Raw genomic sequence first — 23,578 nt, forward strand, 5'->3', positions numbered from 1 at the left:
TACAGCCAAACTGAGCAATCGTGGGAGAGGAGCCTTGGTGAGAGGTAAAGAAGAACCCAAAGATCACTGTGGCTGAGCTCCAGAGATGCAGTAAGGAGATGGGAGAAAGTTCCACAAAGTCAACTATCACTGCAGCCCTCCACCAGTTGGGGCATTATGGCAGAGTGGCCCGATGGAAGCCTCTCCTCAGTGCAAGACACATGAAAGCCCGCACAGAGTTCGCCAAAAAACACATGAAGGACTCCCAGACTATGAGAAATAAGATTCTCTGGTCTGATGAGACCAAGATTGAACTTTTTGGAGTTAATTGTAAGCGGTATGTGTGGAGAAAACCAGGCACTGCTCATCACCTGCCCAATACAATCCCTACAGTGAAACATGGTGATGGGAGCATCATGTTGTGGGGGCGTTTTTCAGCTGCAGGGACAGGACGACTGGTTGCAATTGAAGGAAAGATGAATGCGGCCAAGTACACAGATATCCTGGAAGAAAACCTCTTCCAGAGTGCTCAGGACCTCAGACTGGGCCAAAGGTTCACCTTTCAACAGGACAATGACCCTAAGCACACAGCTAAAATAACAAAGGAGTGGCTTCGGAACAACTCTGTGACCGTTCTTGACTGGCCCAGCCAGAGCCCTGACCTAAACCCAATTGAGCATCTCAGGAGAGACCTGAAAATGGCTGTCCACCAACGTTCACCATCCAACCTGACAGAACTGGAGAGGATCTGCAAGGAAGAATGGCAGAGGATCCCCAAATCCAGGTGTGAAAAAGTTGTTGCATCATTCCCAAGAAGACTCATGGCTGTACTAGCTCAAAAGGGTGCTTCTACTCAATACTGAGCACAGGGTGTGATATTTTAGTTTTTCTTTTGTAAAAAATTTCTACATTTCTGTTTTTTTCTGTCAAGATGGGGTGCTGAGTGTACATTAATGAGAAATAAAATGAACTTTTTTGATTTTGGCAAATGGCTGCAATGACACAAAGAGTGAAAAATTTAAAGGGGTCTGAATACTTTCCGTACCCACTGTATATTGTCAATGCGTTCTTCAGGCAGTCAATCCAATTTTCCTCATCCCCGTACGGGCCACCAAATTGTTGAATACTCACGTTTTACACAGGTCCGTTGATGAGGAAGTACACAGAGGCGGCTGGGGTGGTTCAGCTGATTATAGGTTTTATTCAAACTATACAGAGCGCTCTGGAGATCAACCCTCATGGGACACACGGAGAGATCTGAGCTCTAGGCGAAATCTGTAGAATGTATAGACCTTGTAACTTGGTCACCACCCTACATGGCAGTACTTTTCCACAAAAGGAATTCGGACCATTACCATATATGGAGTTGTTATTCCCTTTACCTTCCCTCATAGTGAAGACATAGTGAAGAGCGGTGACCCTGTCGCGTGTCTAAACATATAGGATTACACTATACTGCAATACTAGTCACAGAGTGTGTCTGCATTCCCACAGTAAAAACACTGATTTTAACTCAAATGAGGATCGTTTGGCTCCTCATTGTTTTGTATTGTGCTGCACTAATCCGTCCCATCTACATTGACTGAAAGGCTCATTATGCGCGTCTTTGTCTGGTCGTTCAGTGCGTCTTTTGTGTTCTCAGGTAAATCACATGACTATTCATCCTCAGACACACCCTCTTGCATATGGCCTTTCTGGACAAAAAGTGTCTTAGAAAATTTAAATCAGTGTATTGTTTACTGTGAATGTGTGAACAAGATGACATTCACAGCACTCTGAAGTAAACACTTTAGCCTACAACATGCAGGTCTCCAAAGTCTTGTGAACCAATGTTCTGTTTGTGTTTTATGTATGTCTTATTTCAGTGAGTAAAAAATTATAGTTTTTCACTAACCATGCATAACCACTTTTTTCTCAAAAACACAATAATGTATAAACTTGCTGCTCACATATTATTGTAGCCAATTTTGTGCTGATTACAGTGTTATTAGACTTTAGACATTAATATGTTTAAAAAGCACAAAGTGCTTCCTCTGAGAATTAGCAACTCTCAAGCTACTACATATGTTTAAAAGACACTGAAAAAAGCACAAATGTCAGGACGTCAAAATTTGTCCAGGCCCCCCAAAACCCCCTCAGACCCCAGAGGGTTAAATGTAGTGGTAAATCCAAGGCTAGATACCACTAGACACTGCAGGTTAGTGGGGCCAGTAACTGCACATCAGCGATATACAGCTCCAGGACCAGGGACACCTACAGAAGGTACACAGAGAGAGGGAGAGAGCACAAAGTTAGTGACACCATTAACAACTTTAAGCCAGTAACGTAGAATTATTGCGTTTATTGGTAGGTCTACTAAATGGAGATAAATGTAACTAGGACCTAATCTAACCTCATTTAATCTTGCTTTTTACTGGGAATTCTTTTGAAATCTCTTTTTCTTGTAAAAATATCTGAAACTCCATAATGTGTGTGTTTTATATATTTAAATTTATGTTTTAGTAACATTTGGCTGGTTTTAAGTATTACTGTATTTGGCAATAAGATTTTTGTTCATTTACTTATTACCCACATTCCACAGACCAATCTCTACTCCTGACCTAGAAATTTTGGATGTTCCCACGAGGACGGGAATGAAGTGACTTTGGTCCATCATGATCCATTCCCGACGGTCCCGTTTAGCACCTAATTCATTACGCTCATTGACCACCGTTAATTACCTCCTCATTAACACCCACTCATCCCTGCCCAATCAGATCCGTTCCCACTCAATTGTAAGTTAAACCGCACCCAACTGCAGACTAACTCACACCGTCTGTGTTATATAAAACAGATAGCCGACTACTGCCACTCATTCTGATTTTGACTGCCGACCAAACAACGCCTCCAAGTTCCCATAAACCAGTCGAACAGCAACTGACTCAGGGTTTAAGTGTATATGTATCATAAGTTAAGCGTATTGGTCGGAGGTAGAACGTGATTGAAGCGTGAGTAATGTGTGGGTAAAGCGTATATTCAGGAAATTCCCGACTATTCCTGACCTGAGCATAAGCGCCAAGTTGGGAGAGAGCAGGAAGAGCATGAACAGGTCCTGAGTCTGTGGAATGTGGCTATATCTTGCTTTTAGTGAACATTGTTTGTGGTGTTTACCTGTGATATGGTTGTTTTAGGAACAGGAGCTTGAAGCCAGTAAGAAGGAGAAACTAGCAGTGACAAAGCTGGAGGCAGAAGTGAGACTGTATAAGAAAGAAAATGAGGCACTTCGCAGGCACATGGCAGTCCTGCAGGCTGAAGTTTACGGAGCTAGACTTGCTGCCAAATATTTGGACAAGGAACTGGCTGGCAGGTAAGTAGATAGAGCTCCTAACACTTCTGGGGTAAAGGCCTGCTTTGTCAGCAGACCCTATAGTCCAATTGTCAGTTATTCTCTTCACAATCCTACCAGGACACTTATTGGCAGGTTTAAGTACATATTGCAAAATGATGTGTATTGTTTCTCTTTATCTCTGCAACAGAGAGAAACCTTAAATAGAGTAGGATATTTTTGGAGTTTTAGGCTGGGGTATCTGCTCTGCAAATGTAACTTCTAATGTAAGCTGGCTTGATGAAAATGTATTACTAATGTTGATTGTTTTAAAGATTTTAGTGAATTGAAATACAGTACAGTACAGTAGGGACATGGTAAATTTATTTGCATAGCACAATTCATACACAATAATTCAAAGTGCTTTGAAAAACTTTATAGATTGAAGTTGATTCAGCATAATTTTCACCAAAACCTGAATTATTAATTGGCTTCTTGAGCAGGGAAGTGACTGTAGCCGTTCTGAGATTGGCAGGACTAGAGCAAGTTTGGAGACACTTATTAGCAAGAGACAGCAGACCTGGCCTAATCGAGTCAATAATTAATTTTAGAAATCTCGGGTGAGTGATATCACTAGGATAGTCAATCACCTCCTTCAATTCCAGGAGGTTCATAGGTTCAAAAACATCCAGGAAGGCAGGTGCAGAAGACGTGATTGGAGAAACAGTTAAAGTAGGGCAAACACTAGGGCAAGTCTCAAGTTAGTAATTTTGTCACTAAAACATCTGAAGAAGCTTTCACTGAGAGCATTAGAGTCACCAGGCAAGGGGGTAACAGAAGGATTTGTAACAGATTGAATAATGGAAAACTTCTTCTTCTCCTTTCGGCTGCTCCCTTCAGGGGTCGCCACAGCGAATCATCTGCTTCCATTTTACCCTATCCTCTGTATCCTTCACATCCACACCAACTATCCTCATGTCCTCCTTCACTACATCCAAGAACCTCCTCTTTGGTCTTCCTCTAGGCCTCCTTCCTGGTAGCTCTAACCTCAGCATCCTTTTACCAATGTTGAATACATTGGTAAAGGTCCCTCCTCTGAACATGTCCAAACCATCTCAATCTGGCTTCCCTGGCTTTTTCTCCAAAACATCTAACATGAGCTGCCCCTCTGATGTATTCATTCCTGATCCTATCCATCCTCTTCACTCCTAGAGAGAACCTCAACATCTTCAGTTCTGCTACCTCCAGCTCTGCCTCCTGTCTTTTTCTCAGTGTCACTGTCTGTAAACCAGACAACATTGCTGGTCTTGTACACCTTTCCTTTCATTCTTGCTGACACTCTTTTGTCACACATCACACCTGACACTTTCCTCCACCCGTTCTAACCTGCTTGCACACGTCTCTTCGCCTCTTTTCCACACTCTCTGTTGCTCTGGACTGTTGACCCTAGGTACTTAAGATCCTTAACTTTCTTTACCTCTACTCCCTATAACCTCACCATTCTACTTGAGTCCCTCTCATTTACACACATGCACTATGTTCTACTGCGGCTCAGCTTCATTCCTCTCCTTTCCAGAGCAAACCTCCACCTCTCTAGATTTTCCTCCAACTGCTCCCTGCTCTCACTACAGATGACAATGTCATCTGCAAACATCATGGTCCATGGAAATTCCTGTCTAACCTCATCTGTCAACCTGTCCATCACCACAGCAAACAAGAAGGGGCTCAAAGCCAATCTTTGGTGCAGTCCCACCTCCACCTTGAACTCCTCTGTCACCCCTACAGCTCACCTCACCGCTGTCTTACAGCTCTTATACATGTCCTGCACCAATCGAACATACTTCTCTGCCACTCCAGACTTCCTCATACAAAACCACAGCTCCTCTCTCGGCACCCTGTCATACGGTTTTTCCAAATCTACAAAGACACAATGCAGCTCCTTCTGGCCTTCTCTGTACTTCTCCATCAGCATCCTCAAAGCAAATATTGCATCTGTGGTACTCTTGTTGGCATGAAACCATACTGCTGCTCACAAATGCTCACTTCTGACCTCAGCCTAGCCTCTACTACTCTTTCCAATAACTTCATTGTGTGACTCATCAGCTTTATTCCTCTGTAGTTTCCACAACTCTTCTCCTTCATTCCTCAGGCATCCTCTCTCTCTCCAAGATCTTGTTAAGTAGAACTCTACTGCCACCTCTCCTAAACACTTCCATACCTCCACAGGTATGTCATCAGGACTGACTGCCTTTCCATTCTTCATCCTCTTCAACGCCTTCCTCGCTTCATCCTTACTGATCTTTGCTACTTCCTGCTCCACAACAGTCGCCTCTTCTACTCTGTGCTTGCTAACATTTTCCTCATTCATCAACTCTTCAAAGTACTCCTTCCATCTTTCCATCACACTTGTGGCACCTGTCAATACATTTCCATCCCTGTCTTGATCACCCTAACCTGCTGCACATCCTTCCCATCTCTGTCTCTCTGCCTTGCCAACCTGTACAAATCCACCTCTCCCTGCTTAGTGTCCAACCTATCATACAAATCCTCCTACGCCCTTTGTTTGGCCTTTGCCACCTCTACCTTCACCTTACGCTGCATCTCCCTGTACTCCTGTCTGTTCTCTTCTGTCCTCTGTGTCCCACTTCTTCTTAGATAACCTTTTGCTCTTAACACACTCCTGAACTTCCTCATTCCACCACCAAGTCTCCTTATCTGCTTTCCTCTTTCCAGATGACACACCAAGTACCCTTCTACCTGTCTCCCTGATCACTTTAGCTGTAGCTGTCCAGTCATCTGGAAGGAACCTCCTGACCTCCCAGAGCCTGTTTCAGCTCCTCCCTGAAAGCCACACAGCACTCTTCCTTTTTCAACTTCCACCACTTGGTTTTCTGCTCTGCCCTTGTCCTCTTCATCTTCCTCACCACCAGAGTCATCCTACACACCACCATCCTATGCTGTCTGGCTACACTCTCCCCAAAAAAATTACTTTTTACATAAAGATCTGACATTGAGCACTGCAAGTTTCGAATCTGTTTGATTAAGAACCTTAAACTATCTGTCTACAAGGGATTTGAATCAGATTTCTCTGATTGGACAGTCTGTCACTCTCTTATCCACTATATGACTTTTTACTGGAGCTATAGCACTAGGGGAGACTGCTTTCTCCCTGGGCCTCAAGTCGATAAGTGGTTTATTATGGTTATAAGTCCTGGGAATGCAGAGGCCCTGGGTGTCCTAGTCGCTATTAGCAGCATTGATTCTAGTCAGGGTTTTTGGTCTGGAGCAAGTGGGGGTGATTTAATGGAGGAGGGGTTTAACAGGGGTGTTTTGAGGAAGCCTGTAGGTGTTGGCTGAGGTGGTGGAACTGGTGGAGTTTGGTGGATAGAGGGACAGAGGTCCTGTTCCTGGGTGGCAAAAGGGATGGTGTGTGAAGTTATCAATGAAATGCAGTTATCTTATCTCACAGGGCTTGGACAGCCATGTGTTCAGTACAAGCAGCCGACTGAATTTATTAATCCTCCTTTCGTTGTTTGGGAGAGGTCCACTGACAAATGGCTGGATTTTCAGGTTGTCAAATTTCTCTAATAATTTAGAAAAGTCCTGTTTTAAAACGTCTGATTCCCCCTTTCTGGTCTCCACTGCACCCACATGCAGGATCAACTATTTGACTACTTGGTGTTTTGAGATGACCTGGTGGAGGAGTGCTGCTATATCAGTGACTATGGCACTTGGGTAGCTGCATGTAATAATTCTGCTGTTGTTTATGTCACTGACAGCACCGTCCCCAAGCAGTCGGATATCTCTGTCCTCTACATTTGGTACAGATTCTTTGTCTCTGTCACAAGTGACTGACTAGTTCCATGGCTCCGATTTTTAAAATAACTACTTTTTTGTGTTTTTCTCACAGCAGACATTTCTTGCTCATTAGAATTTAGTTCAGACAGTGGTTGAAACCTGTTACTGAGCTGTATGTTTGATGATGCTACATAAGCATTCTTCTTTGTAATTCTGTGATGCTTTGGTTTGCCACCAAAGTTTATGCCAGATGGCTTTATTCTGATCAATTCCCACTTTTGAAAGTTTTGGGAAAGATATTGTATCGTCCAGGTCCAGAGTAGCATTTTGGTCAACATAGCATTTAATATTGATGGTAGGTTTTGCCTTCTTACCACTGGGTCTGAACAGGAGCGTGTCGTGAAGTCCTTTTTCAGATTTCAAGCAAGAATCTTCATTTGTAACACACTGATTTCCTGAAGATAAATCTGGCAGTTTTGGCACAATGTGTTTTCTTTTCCAGACATGTTGAAAAATAAACAATCCATGGCTGTAGTCACTCAGTAGGCCAGATTTTTACTTTTAACAACTTTTAAAAGTAAAAATCCCTTACTTAAATCTCAAATCTTATTAAAAGAAAGTAAAAATAATATAAAAAGTGTATTATAAAATCTTTGGATAAAAATTAAAAGGAATAAATGCAAATGGAAGAAGCAGGGACAAGCAGAGAAGCGTCTGCACTCTTCAGAAGCAGGAAGTAGCCTAACTCACTCACTCACTGACATCATCATTAAATCATCTTTCCATATATTCAAGTTTTAATTTTTTATTTTGTTTATTTTTTGTGCTATTTGTGTAATGCTTGTGGGGTGCTTTGTTAGTAATGTTTGGGCATGTTGTTATGGGCTTCTGTAACATCCACTTTATACATATATGTCTATATATTTACTAGCTAAACCTAATAACAGCAGAATCTTTTGATTTGTCTTTCAGGGTACAGCAGATCCAATTACTGGGCCGTGACATGAAAGGGCCAGCACATGACAAGCTGTGGAACCAATTAGAGGCAGAGATACACCTTCACCGCCATAAGACTGTTATCCGAGCATGTAGAGGACGCAGTGATCCTAAGAAACCTCTTTCTTCTCCAGTGGGTCACGTGAGTGGAAAACTACAAAGCAGTTGACCTCGAAAGCACAAAGCAGTTGAAACTTAATTCGTGCTTTCAAAGTTTAATGTGCATATATAATTACAGGACCCAGATATATTGAAGAGATCCCAGGGAGTAGGCCCTATCAGAAAGGTGGTTCTGGTCAAAGATGATCATGAGGGGTTGGGAATCTCCATTACAGTAAGAAGTCACAGTTTTTTGTGTGTGCTTGATTGGAGTATTGATACTAGTGCTTTGACTATACAGTACTGTGCAAAAGGTTTAGGCACTTAAAACACACAGGAGATGCTTTTGACATAAATGACATGAATAGTTTTTAATTTATCAGTTAACTTCATGCAAAGTGCAGTAAATGGAATCAAACCTAAATCTAATCGGTATTTGCAGCACTTCCCATTGAGCTTACAGCAGGTCTCTCTAGTTTGTCCTTCACACAGTTTCTCCTGGTACTTAGCAGCACCTTGGAGAAGCTGCTGCACTTCTTCTGTAGATTCAGGCTGTCCCAGTGACATATCTCTCTTTAACTGATCCCAGACTGACTCCACACTGCCCAGATCAGGGCTCTGTAGGACTCCTGGTTCTTCTTGCCCCTAGAAATAGTTTATGTAGTTCAGTAATTGGTTCTTTTTAGGCATGTTGTCCTGCACAGTGGGATGCACTATGAATTTGGGATCAGACGGACACCTGATGGTGTGTGATAAGAATCAAAAACATCTAAACTCCCTAAAACTTGATAATATAACTATAACCATACAACATTTTTTATCATAAATAGTGTACAGTGTAATGAGCAACGTAAAACATAATGTTACAGTTCATTACCATTTATCAGAGAATCATGACAGCATATCATCTGTTACTATGCTGTTAAAACAGAGATACTATATTTTTGGCATTATTCATGTGTGATTAGATGCAATATTGAGAGTAATGAGTAATATTCACTGTAGTTCATCGTTGTTTGATTCTTAATACATTTTTTGTAGCGTGACTTTTTTGACTGTAGTCACATTGTCGCGTTTGATATCAATATCTGTGGTGCATTTAATTAATTATAAAATTCAAGCATTGCTCATTTATTGATTGAAAAATCATATGCTAAATGAGTTTAATTAACCCTTTATCTGTTTTTATCAGGGTGGGAAAGAGCATGGCGTTCCTATCCTAATTTCAGAGATCCATCCAAGTCAACCTGCAGACAGATGTGGAGGTCTGCATGTTGGAGATGCCATCCTTGCTGTCAACAGCATCAATTTGCGAGATGCCAAACACAAGGAGGCTGTCACCATTCTGTCTCAGCAGGTAACACAAGCGTGCACATATATGCATTCACTATATACCATTTCTACCTGAATACTCATTCTTGGTTTCTGTGTCAGCGAGGACAGATAGAATTTGAGGTGGTCTATGTGGCTCCAGAGGTGGACAGCGATGATGAAAATGTGGAGTATGAAGACGACAGTGGCCATCGCTATCGACTCTATTTGGATGAACTGGATGACAGCAACACAACACAGCCTAGCAACAGCTCTGCGTCAATACAGGGTGAGTTTGCAAGACTTGTTTACTGGAACTTGTTTACTAATACTAGAACTACAAGGTGGATGCAATGTAACTGCTATAGTTTGACTTTTATTTAAATAAATCTGTGAAGTGGGAAGAGTGTACACTACTTTTTTCCATTCACTTGCAGACATTTCATAGACTTACTCTAACTACAACCGTTTGTAAACTCCAAACGCAAAATTAACCTAAACCTAATCTTACTTTAACCTAACCACTCGAATGAGGATGCACTATGAATGTATGAATGCCAGAAGTATATATGATGCACAATGATATGCACATGTTTGTACATTAAGGGAGATTAAGGGAATAACATTGACAGACTCTTTGACCACGATAGTTTCATACAACGCGCAAATTCAGCGTTTTGTGCTGCCGGCCATCTGCGGGGAGGCCGCGTTGTTTCCAGCTAACTTCAGGGCGGAGGACCCGCCGGACATCTACGGGTATGCCGCGTCGCTTTGCGACTGGCTCCGGTGTACCGGACTGCCGGCCCTCTAGGGGGAGGCCGCGTTGTGTTCCAGCTCACTCTGGGGCCGAGGACCCGCCGGACATCCACGGGGAGGCCGCGTTGTGTTCCAGCTGACTCCGCCGGACATCCTTTAGACATACCTGAAGTCCGGCTAGCTAGTTTGTGTTATCAGGTTTCATCAATAGGTATAGCTGAGTGTCATCTGCATAACAAAGGTAATTAATAGAGTGCTTCCTAATAACACTGCCTAAGGGAAGCATGTGTAAGGTGAAGAGAATCGGTCCTAGCACAGAACCTTATGGAACTCCATGACTAACTTTTGTGCGTATGGAAGGCTCATCATAGACATCAACAAATTGGAGTCGGTCTTACAAATAAGATTGTAAGCACTTTAACACTGTTCCCTTAACCCTCTGGGGTCTAAGGGTATTTTGGGGCCCTGGGCTAACTAGAAAATGCAATTTCTGAAGAAATTCCATTGGGATTGCTGGCTGCAATAAAAGTTTGACGTAAACTGTGTTGCTGATTGCTAAACAGTTTGTTAATTAATTGCCTGACTCAGTTTGAATAATTGAGAAAAAGTGAATGAAGGGTGCAAAATCTATGCAATTAACCCTCTGGGGTTGACGCACGCGCCGGCGCGTTTTGACGCATCTTTTCCTGATAAGGCCGAAACAAACTTAAATTACTCCGTCAATTCTGATCGTACAGATAAAAGAAGTATATCATTCAAATCTGTAAAGGGTCTACTTTTAGTGGTATACCATCATAATAACAACAAAACGTTGTGCTTTTTTTAAATAAAGAAAGCCGATAGGGTGCGCTCTTTTCTGTCTCTGCCATTTCTCTTCACAGACGCGTAAATAAAACAACCAGAATCTCAGCGAATACTTGCCTCATAAAAATAAGAATTATATGGCTAGAAAGCTTGAAATGTTTTCTTTTAAGTGAAACAATTCAAGTCGAAAACAAATCATCACTTTTTATTTAATCCGTATGAACGTAAGGAGAAGTCCGTTTTTTCCTGTCTCACCTCATTACAGGTAATGCGGTCCCACCTTGTACTCTGTCCACTGTTCACATGTAAATAATCTCAGGTGAACCAGGTAAATATGTGCACACCCCCGAGAAATGACATAAAACGTCAAACTTCATCATAGAATTTACTCACTTTTTCGGCGCGTTTGGATGATGGCGCGTCACGGACGTGAAGAAGCGCTTCTTGTATTCCACACGGAGACAAATAGTTTAGCTTGTCCTCAGAGTAAAAACACTGATATTAACCCTCTGGGGTCTGAGGGGGTTTTTGGGGCCTGGACAAATTTTGACATGTCCTGACATTTGTGCTTTTTTTCAGTGTTTTTTAAACATATTAATGTCTAAAGTCTGATAACACTGTAATCAGCACAAAATTGGCTACAATAATATGTGAGCAGCAAGTTTATACATTATTGTGTTTTTGAGAAAAAAGTGGTTATGCATGGTTAGTGAAAAACTACAATTTTTTACTCACTGAAATAAGATCATAAAACACAAACAGAACATTGGTTCACAAGACTTTGGAGACCAGCATGTTGTAGGCTAAAGTGTTTACTTCAGAGTGCTGTGAATGTCATCTTGTTCACACATTCACAGTAAACAATACACTGATTTAAATTTTCTAAGACACTTTTTGTCCAGAAAGGCCATATGCAAGAGGGTGTGTCTGAGGATGAATAGTCATGTGATTTACCTGAGAACACAAAAGACGCACTGAACGACCAGACAAAGCCGCGCATAATGAGCCTTTCAGTCAATGTAGATGGGACGGATTAGTGCAGCACAATGAGGAGCCAAACGATCCTCATTTGAGTTAAAATCAGTGCTTTTACTCTGAGGACAAACTAAACTATTTGTCTCTGTGAGGAATGTAAGGAGCGCCGCTTCACGTGCGTAACGCGCCATCATCCAATCGCGCCGAAAAAGTGAGTAAATTCTATGATGAAGTTTGATATTTTGTGTCATTTCTCGGGGGTGTGCACATATTTACCTGGTTCACCTGAGATTATTTACATGTGAACAGTGGACAGTGTACAAGGCGGGACCGCATTACCTGTAATGAGGTGAGACAGGAAAAAACGGACTTCTCCTTACGTTCATACGGATTAAATAAAAAGTGATGATTTGTTTTTGACTTGAGTTGTTTCACTCAAAAGAAAACATTTCAAGCTTTCTAGCCATATAATTCTTATTTTTATGAGGCAAGTATTCGCTGAGATTCTGGTTGTTTTATTTACGCGTCTGTGAAGAGAAATGGCAGCGACAGAAAAGTCCGAGAGCGCACCCTGTCGGCTTTCTTTATTTAAAAAAAGCACAACATTATGATGGTATACCACTAAAAGTAGACCCTTTACAGATTTGAATGATATACTTCTTTTATCTGTACGATCAGAATTGACGGAGTAATTTAAGTTTGTTTCGGCCTTATCAGAAAAAGATGCGTCAAAACGCACCGGCGCGTGCGTCGACCCCAGAGGGTTAACTCAAATGAGGATTGTTTGGCTCCTCATTGTTTTGTATTTAGCCGCACTAATCCGTCCCATCTACACTGACTGAAAGGCTCATTATGCGCGTCTTTGTCTGGTCGTTCAGTGTGTCTTTTGTGTTCTCAGGTAAATTACTTGACTATTCATCCTCAGTCACACCCTCTTGCATATCAGGAGTTTCACAGAGGAGTCACAGGAGGTGCAGTCATTTGTGTAGAGGGAGAAGAGCAGTGGGGAGGGAACAAACCCCTGGGGGGCGTCGGTGCTGGTGATGCGGGAGCCAGAAGTAAATTTCCCCATCCTCACTAGCTGTTGCCTATCGGTCAGGAAGCTTGTAATCCACTGACAGGTAGAGTCGGGAACGGAGAGCTGGGAGAGTTTATTCTGGAGGAGTGATGGGATGATGGTGTTGAATGCCGAGCTGAAGTCCTCAAACAGAATCCTTACATAAGTCCCTGGTTTGTCCAGATGTTGCAGGATGTAGTGCAGCCCCATATTGACTGCATCATCCACGGACCGATTGGATCGGTAGGCAAACTGCAGGGGATCCAGGAAGGGTCCAGTGACGTTCTTCAGGTGGGCCAACACCAGTCTTTCAAAGGACTTCATGACCACAGATGTCAGAGCCACTGGTCTGTAGTCATTGAGTCCCATGATTTTTGGCTTCTTGGGGATGGGAATGATGGTGGAGCGTTTGAAGCATGCAGGGACTTCAAACAGCTCCAGTGATCTGTTGAAGATCAGAGAGATGTTGAAGATCAGAGAGAAGATGGGAGCCAGCTGGTCAGCACAGGTTCTGAGGCATGTTGGTGAAACCCCATCTGGTCCTGGTGCTTTCCTTCTCTTCTGCTTCCTGAAGAGCCGACACACATCGTCCACACTGGTCTGAAGTATCAGAGCGGGGGAGAGGGGGTTGATGGTTGGAGGTGTTAATGGTTGCTCTGGAGGACAATCAGAGGGGGTGGGGGGTGATTCAAATCTGCAATAGAACTCATTAGTTCACCAGCGTTTGATTGCCTATTGAGGAGGGGGATGGAGTCCTATAGTTGGTTATTTTCCTCAGGCCTCTCCACACTGAAGCAGAGTCGTTAGCTGTAAACTGGTTTTCCAGCTTTTTGGAGTAGCTCCTCTTAGCTGCTCTGATCTCCTTATTCAGTGTGTTCCTGGCCTGATTATACAAGACCCAATCACCACTTCTGTAGGCATCTCCTTTGGCTTTACGAAGCTGTCTGAGTTTTCCAGAGAACCACGTTTTGTCGTTGTTGTATGTTGTATGTTGTATGTTCTTTTAAATTAAACAATTCAAGTCGTGAACAAATCATCACTTTTAATTTAATCCATATGAAAGTAAGGAGCGATACGTTTTCTCCTGTCTCACCTCATTATAGCTAATGATCGCACTAATATAGCTAATATAGCACTTGATCGTACTGTTCATATGGAAATAATCTGAGGTAAGCCAGGTAATTATGTACACACCCCCGAGAAATGACAAAAAACATCAAGCTTCATAGAATTTACTCACTTTTTCTACACGTTTGGATGATGGCATGCTACACGAGTGAAGAAGCGCTTCGTATGTTCCAGACAGTGATGAAGAGTTTACTTTGTCCTCAGAGGAAAAACACGACGAACGTTTGCATCTGCATTGTATTGCAGTAATTCCCTCTCAGCCACGTTCCTGACTGAAAGGCTCATTATATGGGTCTTTGTCTTCTCAGGTGAACCACACATTTACAAACCTTCCTGCATATGTCTTTTCTAAACAAAAAGTGTCTTAGAAAATTTAAATTAGTGTATTGTTTTCTATGAATAGATAGATAGATAGATACAGTGGTGTGAAAAAGTGTTGGCCCCCTTCCTGATTTCTTATTTTTTTGCATGTTTGTCATTCTTTGTTTCAGATCATAAAACAAATTTCAATTCAATTCAATTTTATTTGTATTGTGCCAAATCACAATACAAATCATCTCAAGGCACTTTACATAAACTAAAAACCCAACAAATCCCTTATGAGCAAGCACTTGGCGACAGTGGAGAGGAAAAACTCCCTTTAACGGAAGAAAGAGACGAGCCTTTATGTTCTTTTTGCTCAGCAGCAGTTTTCATCTTGGAACTCTGCCATGCAGACCATTTTTACCCAGTCTCTTTCTTATGGTGGTGTCATGGACAGTGTCATGGACACCTTAACTGAGGCAAGTGAGGTCTGCAGTTCTTTGGATGTTGTTGTGGGGTCTTTTGTGACCTCTTGGATGAGTCGTCACTGCGCTCTTGGGGTAATTTTGGTCGGCCAGCCACTCCTGGTAAGGTTCTCCACTGTTCCTTGTTTTCGCCATTTGTAGATAATGGCTCTCACTGTGAGTCGCTGCAGTCCCAAAGCTTTAGAAATGGCTGTATAACATTTTCCAGACTGAAAGATCTTAATTGCTTTCTTTCTCATTTGTTTTAGAATTTCTTTGGATCTCAGCATGATGTCTCGCTTTTGAGGATCTTTTGGTCACTTTGCCAGGCAGGTCCTATTTAACCCTCTGGGGTCGACGCACGCGCCGGCGCGTTTTGACGCATCTTTTTCTGATAAGGCCGAAACAAACTTAAATTACTCCGTCAATTCTGATCGTACAGATAAAAGAAGTATATCATTCAAATCTGTAAAGGGTCTAGTTTTAGTGGTGTACCATCATAATAAAAACAAAACGTTGTGCTTTTTTTAAATAAAGAAAGCAGACAGGGTGTGCTCTCGGACTTTTCTTTCTCTGCCATTTCTCTTCACAGACAATACTTGCCTCATAAAAATAAGAATTATATTGCTAGAAAGCTTGAAATGTTTTCTTTTGAGTGAAACAATTCAAGTCAAAAACAAATCATCACTTTTTATTTAATCCGTATGAACGTAAGGAGAAGTCCGTTTTTTCCTGTCTCACCTCATTACAGGTAATGCGGTCCCACCTTGTACACTGTCCACTGTTCACATGTAAATAATCTCAGATGAACCAGGTAAATATGTGCACACCCCCGAGAAATGACACAAAATATCAAACTTCATCATAGAATTTACTCACTTTTTCGGCGCGTTTGGATGATGGCGCGTTACGCATGTGAAGCGGCGCTCCTTATATTCCACACAGAGACAAATAGTTTAGTTTGTCCTCAGAGTAAAAACACTGATTTTAACTCAAATGAGGATCGTTTGGCTCCTCATTGTTTTGTATTGTGCTAATTGTGCTTCAGTACTAATCCGTCCCATCTACATTGACTGAAAGGCTCATTATGCGCGTCTTTGTCTGGTCGTTCAGTGCGTCTTTTGTGTTCTCAGGTAAATCACATGACTATTCATCCTCAGACACACCCTCTTGCATATGGCCTTTCTGGACAAAAAGTGTCTTAGAAAATTTAAATCAGTGTATTGTTTACTGTGAATGTGTGAACAAGATGACATTCACAGCACTCTGAAGTAAACACTTTAGCCTACAACATGCTGGTCTCCAAAGTCTTGTGAACCAATGTTCTGTTTGTGTTTTATGGTCTTATTTCAGTGAGTAAAAAATTGTAGTTTTTCACTAACCATGCATAAACACTTTTTTCTCAAAAACACAATAATGTATAAACTTGAAGCTCACATATTATTGTAGCCAATTTTGTGCTGATTACAGTGTTATTAGACTTTAGACATTAATATGTTTAAAAAACACTGAAAAAAGCACAAATGTCAGGACATGTCAAAATTTGTCCAGGCCCCAAAACCCCCTCAGACCCCAGAGGCTTAAGTGATTTCTTGATTGCGAACAGGTGTGGCAGTAATCAGGTCTGGGTGTGGCTAGAGGAATTGAACTCAGATAAACCACAGTTAAGTTATGTTTTAACAGGGCGCGCAAATACTTTTTCACACAGGACCATGTAGTTTTAGATTTTGTTTTCTCTTAATAATAAAAACCTTAATTTAAAAACTGCATTATGTGTTTACTTTTCTTATCTTTGACTAATATTTAAATTTGTTTTATGATCTGAAACATTGAAGTGTGAAGTGTTAAATCAGGAAGGGGGCCAACACTTTTTCACACCACCCTATATACTTTGTTCATCATTGATGTTCAATGAGTGAACAAGATGTCTTGTGAACCAATGTTTCTCTTTGTGTTTTATGGTCTTATTTCAGTGACTGAAAAATTGTAGTTTTTCACTAACCATGCATAAACACTGTTTTCTCAAAAACACAATTATGTATGAACATGCTGCTCACATATTATTGTAGCCTAGTTTGTGCTGATTACAGTGACACCCCTTCCAATTCCCCAGTGATCGTTGGCGTGTATATAGGTGAGGCAAGGCAACTTCAGGAAAATTTTTGCAGCTTGGTAGCACATACCTGGGGTCCAAAACTTTCAGCATGTGAACAAACCCCAGCTTTTCCACAGTATACAGTGGGTACGGAAAGTATTCAGACCCCTTTAAATTTTTCACTCTTTGTGTCATTGCAGCCATTTGCCAAAATCAAAAAAGTTCATTTTATTTCTCATTAATGTACACTCAGCACCCCATCTTGACAGAAAAAACCAGAAATGTAGAAATTTTTGCAAATTTATTATAAAAGAAAAACTGAAATATCACATGGTCATAAGTATTCAGACCCTGTGCTCAGTATGGAGTAGAAGCACCCTTTTGAGCTAGTACAGCCATGAGTCTTCTTGGGAATGATGCAACAAGTTTTTCACACCTGGATTTGGGGATCCTCTGCCATTCTTCCTTGCAGATCCTCTCCAGTTCTGTCAGGTTGGATGGTGAACGTTGGTGGACAGCCATTTTCAGGTCTCTCCTGAGATGCTCAATTGGGTTTAGGTCAGGGCTCTGGCTGGGCCAGTCAAGAACGGTCACAGAGTTGTTCCGAAGCCACTCCTTTGTTATTTTAGCTGTGTGCTTAGGGTCATTGTCCTGTTGAAAGGTGAACCTTCGGCCCAGTCTGAGGTCCTGAGCACTCTGGAAGAGGTTTCTTCCAGGATATCTCTGTACTTGGCCGCATTCATCTTTCCTTCAATTGCAACCAGTCGTCCTGTCCCTGCAGCTGAAAAACACCCCCACAACATGATGCTCCCACCACCATGTTTCACTGTAGGGATTGTATTGGGCAGGTGATGAGCAGTGCCTGGTTTTCTCCACACATACCGCTTACAATTAACTCCAAAAAGTTCAATCTTGGTCTCATCAGACCAGAGAATCTTATTTCTCATAGTCTGGGAGTCCTTCATGTGTTTTTTGGCAAACTCTATGCAGGCTTTCATGTGTCTTGCACTGAGGAGAGGCTTCCGTCGGCCACTCTGCCATAAAGCCCCGACTGGTGGAGGGCTGCAGTGATAGTTGACTTTGTGGAACTTTCTCCCATCTCCCTACTGCATCTCTGGAGCTCAGCCACAATGATCTTTGGGTTCTTCTTTACCTCTCTCACCAAGGCTCTTCTCCCACAATTGCTCAGTTGGGCTGGACGGCCAGGTCTAGGAAGACTTCTGGTCGTCCCAAACTTTTTCCATTTGAGGATTATGGAGGCCACTGTGCTCTTAGGAACCTTGAGTGCTGCAGAAATTCTTTTGTAACCTTGGCCAGATCTGTGCCTTTCCACAATTCTGTCTCTGAGCTCCTTGGGCAGTTCCTTCGACCTCATGATTCTCATTTGCTCTGACATGCACTGTGAGCTGTAAGGTCTTATATAGACAGGTGTGTGCCTTTCCTAATCAAGTCCAATCAGTTTAATTAAACACAGCTGGACTCCAATGAAGGAGCAGAACCATCTCAAGGAGGATCAGAAGAAATGGACAGCATGTGAGTTAAATATGAGTGTCACTGCAAAGGGTCTGAATACTTATGACCATGTGATATTTCAGTTTTTCTTTTTTAATAAATTTGCCAAAATTTCTACATTTCTGTTTTTTTCTGTCAAGATGGGGTGCTGAGTGTACATTAATGAGAAATAAAATGAACTTTTTTGATTTTGGAAAATGGCTGCAATGACACAAAGAGTGAAAAATTTAAAGGGGTCTGAATACTTCGCGTACCCACTGTATATGGACACCATATTTTTTGGAATATACATCTGTGATCGCTTTCTACCTCAGATGAATATTCACCAATGTTGACTCTAAAACTCTGATTGGAGAATTGTCATTTAAACCATTTGAGAGCATTCCCTTTTATGCCTACATAGTGCTCCAAACGGGCAAGTAAAACAGCATCATCGACAGTGTCAAAAGCAGAGCTCAGATCTAAGAGCACAAGTATAGCATGATCCCCAGCATCACCAGTTAATAAAATATCATTTAAAACTTTAAAAAGGGCAGTCTCAGTTGAATGGTGTTTTCTAAAACCTGATTGAAAGGTTTCAACTTCAAAAATCTTATTTTCATCTAAAAATATCAGTAGCTTTTGCAAAACACCTTTTTTTAAGATCTTTGTAGTAAAAGAGAGATTTGAGCTGTCTATAGTTTGCTAAAACAGAGAGATCTAGGTTCGGCCTCTTCAGCAAGGGTGGACAGTAGCAAGCTTTAGCGCATCACTTACAGTACTAGTCGCGAAACTTCATCCAAAGTCACCAGATAGGGACCCACTGCATCAAAAACTTGTTTAAGGAAGTATGGTGGGAGGACATCATTGGAGGAGCCAGACGGCTTTAACTGACACAATTTCTTGAAGATGTGTAAGAGAAATAGGTTCAAACTGGCTGAATTCAACCAAGCGGACTGAAGAAATAGAAGGGCAGAAGCAGGTGGAGAAATCCCTAGTTTGATATCATGGATCTTATTAATAAAAAAAAAAAATCTAAGAAAGTCATTGCACATAGTTTTTAACAAAGCTGGATACTCACAAACAGTAGGATTTATGACAGCATTGAAAATAGTAAAAAGAGTCCTGAGATACCTGGATTTTGCTGCTCTGACTGCCCTCTGAAATTTGAATAATGAATCTCTTAAGATTTCAAAAGAAATTTGGAGTCTATCTTTTTTTCCACTTTTGCTCCGCTCCCCTACACATCTTCCTCAGAGAGCATATGTTGTCATCAATCCAGGGTTCTGATCTGGGTTTAAGCTTTGAAGATTTTACGGGAGCAACTGAAGTCTAGACAGAAACTCATCAACCCTCAGATCACACAGATTGACATCTATTGATATAATAGAGAAAGCTAATCAAAAGGCTCTACTAGTAGAGGAGGTAATTAATTGAGAATGACGAGTAAATTGAGTAACTTTGGGAATATTAGAAACCCAAGGAACAGAAAACATAACCGATTTATGATCAGAAAACCCATTATCGGCTACCTCAAGATCATACAGAGAAAAGCCATATGTCAAGCACAAGATCGAGTGTGATGAAGGAGCTTGATCATGAAGGGATTTGTATGTGAGAAAAAGGATTTTAAATTCTATTCTGTATTTTACAAGGAGCCAATGAAGAGACGCTAATATAGGAGAAATATGATCTCTCTTGCTAGTTCCTGTCAGGACTCTGGCTGCAGCATTCTGGATTAACTGGAGGCTTTTTATGGAGGGACATCCAGATAGTAATAAGTTACAGTAATCTAGCCTTGAGGTAACAAATGCATGGACTAGTTTTTCTGCATCATTTTGAGACAGGATGTTCCTAATTTTGGCAATGTTGTGCAGGTGAAAGAATGCAGTTCTAGAGATTTGTTTTATCTGTGAGTTAAAGGACATGTCCTGGTCAAAAATAACTCCAAGGTTTTTCACAGTAGTCCTGGAGGATAGGACTGTGTCATCTAAAGTAGCTATAGTGTTAGAAATATTATTTTATAGGTTAGAAGAATGTGGGACACACCAAGGAAGTAACTACAGATAAGGTGTGATTTACTTTACAATTATAAAGACATCAAATGTATCCCTGTGCATTGTTTAAGAAATCCTCCCAGGGTCAAAGGCTATCCTGCGACTAAAGGTGTTAGTAGAGGGGGCCGTAAATGCTTGACTTTAAGAGAATAACTAAATTAATAAATCTTTGCAGAGTACCCTATATTTTTCCATCACTCATGGCTTGGTTTTTTCTCTAATATGCATTGCTAGCTGTGAGGTCTGCTATAGAGAGGTGTGTGCCTTTCTCAATCATGTTCAGTCAGTATAATTTACTATAGGTGGACTCCAGTCAAGGTGTAAAAACATCTGAGCACCAGTCAAGTGAAACGGGAGGAGCCTGAGCTAATTTTGTTGTTGTTGCAAATGGTCTGAATACGAATGTGATATTTTAGTTTTCTCTTTTAAATAAATGTGAAAACATTGCTAAAACTATGTGGCACTGAGTATAGATTCGTGAAAAAAAAAAAAAAAGAATTTAAACCAGGGGTCTCAAAACTCCAGCCCTAGAGGGCCACTTTCCTGCTTGTTTTCCAACTATCCCTGCCCTTGCAACTTCTAATTGGATGAATACACATGATCCAGGTCATCAGCAATGGGTGGTGTAGGGATACTTGGAAAACAAGCAAGACAGCGGCCCTCTAGGACTGAAGTTTGAGAGCCCTGGTTTAAGTAATTGTAGTATCAGGCTGTAACATAACAAAACTGAAAAAGGTGAAGGGAGTCTGAATACTTTCTGACTGCACTATACATGTACAGATGATAATTCTTACAGTACTTATTTTCATCAAGATTGACAATAAATGACAGCAATTCCTAAAGGCTACAGCACTGTACTGATACACTAGGAATGTATTATGCTCTCTTGCCACCTCAAGCTGCTGATTAAAACAGAATTCTGTTGTGATGGATTTTTTCTAGAACATGTTTCTAATTATATACCTGAATCTGTTCATACCCTGCAGCTCTGGAGAAGATGTCACTAAGCAATGGACCAGACAGTGGAGATAGAAGGATCCCCAGTGAGACACCCTCAGAGGAAACCACATCAAAGCCTCCTCAGACTGACTGTGCCTCCTAGATGTTCAGCCATTAGTGTTTGGAGACATGACAGGACTGGGGGGAAAATTTGTCTCAAAGAAGAACTGAAATGAATTCTATGGCAAAGCTACAAAGAAGGAAACACGAACAGAAACCATTTTCTCTTTTCTTTCTTGGTTTTATGGTGATGGGCTTTGGGTGTTAGCCTGGGCATGTGGCAGTGATCTGGGGGTAAAAGTACAAATGTCTGAAAAAGCAGAGGTGTAAGATATCTAGAAGAGATATGTGATACTGATATGTGTGTGTGTGTGTGTGTGTGTGGGGAGACAGAGTGAGAGAGAGAGAGGGTGTAAGTGCACACGTGTGTGTGTTTTCTATCTTATCAAAATATTTATAGGAACTGGCAGGACAGCTCTAGATGGGAAAACAGCATATGGACATCAGGAAGGAAAAGGTTTCTCATTATTGAAAAATTATTCTGGTCTTGACATAAATGAAAAAATATTTTGTGTTTATTTTAAAAAGACATCCTGTCAGACACAAGTGGTCACCAGTTGGCAAGAAAAACGCCATTCATGGTCATTCAGTAAAAATGTGGAGTTGAAAAACGCTGTGGAATAAATGTCAAATGTCATCACCAGTATACGTTTTTAAAACATGTTTAAAGGCAAGTCAAAAAGATAGGTACCCTGTTAAATTTTATCCACTTTCTAATTTAACAACCATATGAATGAACATACAGTATGTTGGGATCCAGGAGGAACAACTGGTAAAACATCTTCATAGAATGCTTGAACAGCTACTTTTGGCTCTGAAATTTAGTTCCATAAAATGCATAACTGCTACTCAGTCACAGTCGTGGCCTAGTGGATAAGGAGTTGGACTTGTAACCCGAAAGTTGTGGGTTACAAGTCGAGTCTCAGGACCGGCATGAATTGTCGGTGTATAGCCACCTTCAATATCACGACTGAGGTTGATGGTTGCTCCCCGGCGATGACAGCTCCATTTGTTCGCAGTGTGTGTTCATTGCTGTATGTGTGCACTTTGGGATGGGTGACAAATTCTGAGTATGGGTCACCATACTTGGCTACACAAGTCAATTTCACATACAAATCTGTAACTGCGGCTTTTCAGTTGATCCTCTTTATCCTCGGCTGATTGTTCTTGCCTTTTTGTTAACAGAGACTTACAGGCAAAAGTATCAGCATCCTACAGCACAGGTTACCTTTAAAGTAAGCATTTCCTGTAAGTAATCCCATCTGGAGCTGCAATGTTTTTTGTTTTTTCTAACTTTTTAGGGCATAGTGTGTTCTGAACTATAATTAGCAAAGCAGTCAAACAAAAGACATGACAAAGGGATATGTCAGTTTTAGGCTCATGGAATAACTAAATGATCTGTTATTCATAAAAGTTAAAAAGCATGTTGTAACTTTTAATGCCTAACATTGCAAATATGCTCCCATTTCCTTGAGGACACTGCAGTTATTTCAGTAACTGTACTTGACTTCACAATCCTGTTCTAGTATTATAATTATAAGGTGGACATTTTAAGGTAGATGTGCCCTTGACCTGTTCTCCCACCTTCTTAAATTAGTTTTATCATTATCATACAGTATGTCATATGTTTTCATATGTTACTATATGTTTGATATAGGGATGGGCACAATAACAATTGCATGATGTAATACAACTGAATTCAGTAATTTTTAGTAATAGGGCACTTCTTTTACATTTTGTTGTAATTGTGGTTTGTTAGAAACACTTCCCAATATAATTGAGTAAAACACAAAAGCAAATCACACTCTTTGTAAAGATTTTAATCAATCGGTTGTTGACAAAAGCCTTTCCAACGTACTGTTTGGTGCAAAGATATTAAATTGAATACATTATTGTACCCAA

At 41.1% G+C, this 23,578-nt stretch overlaps 1 protein-coding gene across 2 annotated transcripts in view; it reads left to right on the forward strand.

Annotated features, from left to right (window-relative positions):
* The window catches only part of gopc (golgi-associated PDZ and coiled-coil motif containing), a 45,872-nt gene extending 22,294 nt beyond the window's left edge, over positions 1-23,578 (forward strand). For both annotated transcript variants that reach the window (XM_026318186.1, XM_026318187.2), the window contains 6 exons: positions 3,150-3,325; positions 8,054-8,219; positions 8,316-8,411; positions 9,369-9,533; positions 9,611-9,776; positions 21,604-23,578. In XM_026318186.1, coding sequence (XP_026173971.1) covers positions 3,150-3,325; positions 8,054-8,219; positions 8,316-8,411; positions 9,369-9,533; positions 9,611-9,776; positions 21,604-21,719 — 885 coding nt within the window. In that variant the 3' untranslated portion in view covers positions 21,720-23,578. The remainder of the gene's footprint in view (positions 1-3,149; positions 3,326-8,053; positions 8,220-8,315; positions 8,412-9,368; positions 9,534-9,610; positions 9,777-21,603) is intronic.

This window comes from Mastacembelus armatus, chromosome 24 (assembly GCF_900324485.2).
Source record: "Mastacembelus armatus chromosome 24, fMasArm1.2, whole genome shotgun sequence".
Lineage (NCBI taxonomy): Eukaryota > Metazoa > Chordata > Actinopteri > Synbranchiformes > Mastacembelidae > Mastacembelus > Mastacembelus armatus.